A 4,517-nucleotide genomic window follows, 5' to 3' on the forward strand; every position below is an offset into this window, starting at 1 on the left:
CGTGTACTGCGTTAGGCTAACCGAGACTTGTCATTTGCACTTATATATTGTTGCTCTTTTGTTAGTTTTGATTGCTTCTATTGTCCTCATTTGTAAGTCGCTTTGGATAAAAGCGTCTGTTAAATAACTACATGTAAATGTAAATGTAAACTGCAGAGAAGTGTGTGTTCACCAAAAGCTGTGTGTTATATGCTCTAGTTTAAGACTTTGAACAAACGCTGAAAGATATGGACCAGAACTGACAACAACTTGATATGTATTTTCAATAACATGGTTAACAAATCAAATATCTCAGCCAAATATGCTCTTTCTTTCCTTGAATTACAAATGATCTAATGAATCAAGTCAAGTCAAGTCACCTTTATTTATATAGCGCTTTTAACAATACAGATTGTGTCAAAGCAACTGAACAGCATTAATTAGGAAAATAGTGTGTCAATAATGCAAAATGACAATAGTAAACACAAATTTTTCAGTTAAAGACAGTTCATCATTGAATTCAGTGATGTCAACATCCAGCTCAGTTTAAATAGTATCTTTGCAATCAAGTCAACGGTATCGCTGGAAATGAAGTGTCTATATAAAAATAGTACAATTTTTCCACAAACTAAACTTGTTTTGCCTTCCTCAAAAAAAAACAATTATTTGTCATTTACTGTAGTCACAGACCATGTTTACCATGATTAAAGTTAAAGTTTACTGTTCATTTAATAGAACTAACCATAAGGAGTTGTTCAATTTTATGAATTTGATGATTTTCTTATACTTTTGTTCATGAGATTATATGCACTGCCTTAGGCCAACAAAATGCGTTTCTGTTTGATATGAATTGACGTTTGCATCTGCTGTGTCAGTTTGTGTGTATTAATGACTTTGATTCCACTATCACTTACCTAAACACAGCTACCAAAGGTGCGTAAATTGAGTCTCCATCAAAGACATACATGTGATCCCAACTGCACTCTGTAGCAAAATGGTTGAACCTTAACCTGAGCACAGCATTTGGGCTAAAATAAAAAGCAGAAAATATATTATTTTTTAATAATTAATAATAAGACAAATGTATTTGAACCTAATATCCACTAATGTCACAGAAATAAATAAATAAAAACATTTATTCTAATTCTAATTTGTAAGTTGCTTTGAAAAAAAAATGTGTAAATTATACATATAAATAACAAAGACTGTGAGATTAGCTTGACATAGTGGTACTCACTATCCTTCAATCAGCCAAGTGCATTTAGTCTTGTATTTGTAGTTAACTGGTCCATCAGTGAGTGATCCTGATGACTCTGTCAACCTGACAAAGAAAAATACAAAGATGAGTTGACATCTCAAAAGGGCCTTGATGGAACCGAAGTAAGAGAGAATATGGTAACGTTACAGAATATATGTGAATTCAGACATTTGTTCATTTGTTCATTTGTTACTGCCTGGTTCACAAGGAGAATGTAAGACAGCAAAACCACATCATACATACTGAAATAAATAAATAAGTGTGTGTGTGTGTGTGTGTGTGTGTGTGTGTGTGTAAAAACAAGATAAACCCCTACATATTAAAAATATAATACAACAATAGATAAATAATGTAAAAATTGTAATGTCTTCAAAATATGCAATTAGAATATGCAAAATCAAAATATAAAATCAGACCGTTATACAAACAGTTAAAAAAGGTCACTGAATGCTTTAAAAACTCCTGTTTCCAAAAAGAAAGAAAAAATCATGCATCATATGATTTTTTATCATATATGCATGTTTTAAGCACAGTAACATGTTAATAAAATGATCAACTATGCATTTTATCAACAGGTAATATTTCTCCTTCCACCAAATGGAGTTACAATTACTTTCACCTGAATGACCAGAATGTTACAGCACAGTACAGAGCCAGTCACAGCAACTGCACTTCAATCAAGAGATCAGCTTATCTACAAAAAAACATGTTTATCACACAAACAGCACAAGAGGTGAAGATCACCAGCAGCAATGAGTCAGAATATAACATAATGAACAACTGGCACAACAAATCACTCAATCCTAAATGCAGTGGACACAGTGTTTTCTTCAGTGATTAATTAAATGCAAATTTAGAAGATATCTTTGTCTATTACATTTTTTTATGACAAACTGGTGAAAATGGATTTCACCATCAACATCAGAAAGACAAAGTTTTTGATTTCTCAGTGCTCTGCATAACATGGAAAGAGGGATTATTGTGTAAAATAATATGGCATAGTTGATGATTACCTTGATTAACAGGCAAAAAGGTAATACAGGACAAAAATTAGTTAAACAGAAATATTTACAACCAAAAAGTCTGTGTTAATGTGGAATTACTCAACTGTATACTTCCTTCTATGTTTAAGGTCAGAAAATTCACCCTATCTATTCTCTAAATGTATATTATTGATCTTATCATAAAACCATTCATCCATGCATATTTTTCTTTTTTTTTTTTCTTTTTTACATTGTAATTTTTAATCGAAATTTAGTCCGCTTAAACCCTTCCCCTCTTCTTACAAGTGACTGCAAGCTTGCATTTAGCCATTTTGTCTCCAACCAATCATTAACCAATGGATAGGACCACGTCCCAGACTACTTTTTCAATAGTATATTTTATAAAAATTGGTGTATAAACAATTTTCATTTTCACAATTTTCAGAAATTGCTACAAAATTTACAACTCATTACATAGAAACTGCAAGTAAACATGAAATTAGGAGCAAAATTGAAAAAAACAACGTTGAAAAATACATTTTTACAGTATACATCACAATATGGAAAAAATGGCATTCGGAGAAACACAAAAAGGACACAAGATTTGTTTGTTTTTTCCCAAAGCATTGTGCCTTATTAATCTCCTCTCTTCCACTCACTTGTATGTCATAAAATGTAACCTACTTTCACTGCTGTCTGGGACAGGATGGACTACCTGCATTCTCCTGAAATATTGTCCAAGGTGACTTAAAGCAAATTAATTTCAAAGATTCAAGGCACTCAGAGACTGATGGTCATTGGCCCATATAACAAATTAAAACCTACTATGCACTCTATTGTACCCCAAGCAAATGTAATGAGACAACTGATGCTCTATTCTGCTCAGTCACAGCTAAACACACATCATTCTTCTGAACTACAACAACCACATACACAGATGAATACTTCTAGAATAACTTGTGACTTTCACCTCAACACCTGAACTCTCTGAAGAGAACAAAGGCTGCTCTCAAACAGAAATCATTATTAAAACACAACGAGGCCTTTAAGCCATAGAAGGGAGAAACATATAGCAACCCAAAGAGACACACTCTGACTGACTCCGGGAAAACAAAATGGACGAGATCAAACTGCAGTATCTCTAGTTATAAATCTCCCTCTAATCTCCTCACAATAGTTGAAATAACTTTAATACCCATAAAATGAATGTCTATAAATGTCTTGAACTACACAAGAATGAGCCAAGTAAGCCACAAACCCATGCTTATCAGAAAACAGTGCTATATTTCACATTCTTTTTCTCCCAGTTAACCCACAAACATTTGCAAACCATTTAAAAACACTGTGCCCCGAACACAAACCACATCTGGCAAAACCAGACAAAATTAACTGAAGTTATTTCACCGCAAAGCCAGCAATGTAAAGAAGTCAACTGTGATGTGTTTGTTGAAACTGTTTGGAGTGAACATTGAAAGAAACAGACTGGTTAAATATATTTTTGTAAGAATGTGAATCTACCTTCAACTATACTTGATACCAATAAAGAAGGGCACTACAGTTTTTCCTCATTAGTTGCAAAAACCTCATTTACACAACACTTTTTACTACACTATGTGGTGAATTCAGGGGTTGTAATTTCATAATCAAAGATTGTAGCTTTAATCATGACATGGAATTGAATATATTGGTAAATATTTTGCAATCGTCTTGTCTTAGACAAGAAAGAATTAGCAAGACCAAAATCCTATAATACTAATGAAATATTAGTGCAAGGTTACACCTAACAACAAGACCCTTGAGATGCGCATACAAACAAATGCATACCCTTACGAAAAAGAAGTTTATTCAAGTGTGCTATTAGTATACTTATTTTAAACAAAAAAATAGGAAAGTATACTTTTAGTCTACTTTTAATGTTCTTCTCAGAAATGGGCTTTATGTACTTCTCAGAAATATACTTAAATTTACATTTAAGTATACTTGACTTATATATTTGAGCTACTGTATACTTGTGCTCCTAGAATCCGTGTTTTCATTGTTATATGGTAGGGGAAGCTAGTACACATCTTCTGTACAGAATTTCCAAAAAACACAAGTGAATAAGAAACCTAAACAACAGATGCTTCCACATGTAATCTAACACGATCATCAGACATAAAACAGCATCAAAACTGTGTAACGTTATGGAATTAAATGTCAACCAATGAAGAGATAATAATGACTGTCAAGCTTTGGGGTGTTGATCGACTTTATCTACGTTTTGATTATCATTCTGAATCCAATTCATAGTCTTTTTT

At 32.7% G+C, this 4,517-nt stretch overlaps 2 protein-coding genes across 2 annotated transcripts in view; both read right to left on the bottom strand.

Moving 5' to 3' along the window:
- The window catches only part of LOC107698718 (attractin-like protein 1), a 286,058-nt gene extending 285,386 nt beyond the window's left edge, over positions 1 to 672 (bottom strand). Inside the window, exon 1 of the mRNA XM_016499821.1 lies at positions 657 to 672. Coding sequence (XP_016355307.1) covers positions 657 to 672 — 16 coding nt within the window. The remainder of the gene's footprint in view (positions 1 to 656) is intronic.
- A 217-nt stretch (positions 673 to 889) lies between these two features.
- Positions 890 to 4,517, bottom strand: part of LOC107698719 (attractin-like protein 1) — a 38,846-nt gene continuing 35,218 nt past the window's right edge. Inside the window, exons 2-3 of the mRNA XM_016499822.1 lie at positions 1,217 to 1,300; positions 890 to 1,007 (exon numbers count right to left, since the gene is read on the bottom strand). Of these exons, the coding sequence (XP_016355308.1) occupies positions 890 to 1,007; positions 1,217 to 1,300 (202 nt within the window). The remainder of the gene's footprint in view (positions 1,008 to 1,216; positions 1,301 to 4,517) is intronic.

The sequence above is a fragment of the Sinocyclocheilus anshuiensis genome, unplaced genomic scaffold (assembly GCF_001515605.1).
Source record: "Sinocyclocheilus anshuiensis isolate Anshui unplaced genomic scaffold, SAMN03320099.WGS_v1.1 scaffold1015, whole genome shotgun sequence".
Lineage (NCBI taxonomy): Eukaryota > Metazoa > Chordata > Actinopteri > Cypriniformes > Cyprinidae > Sinocyclocheilus > Sinocyclocheilus anshuiensis.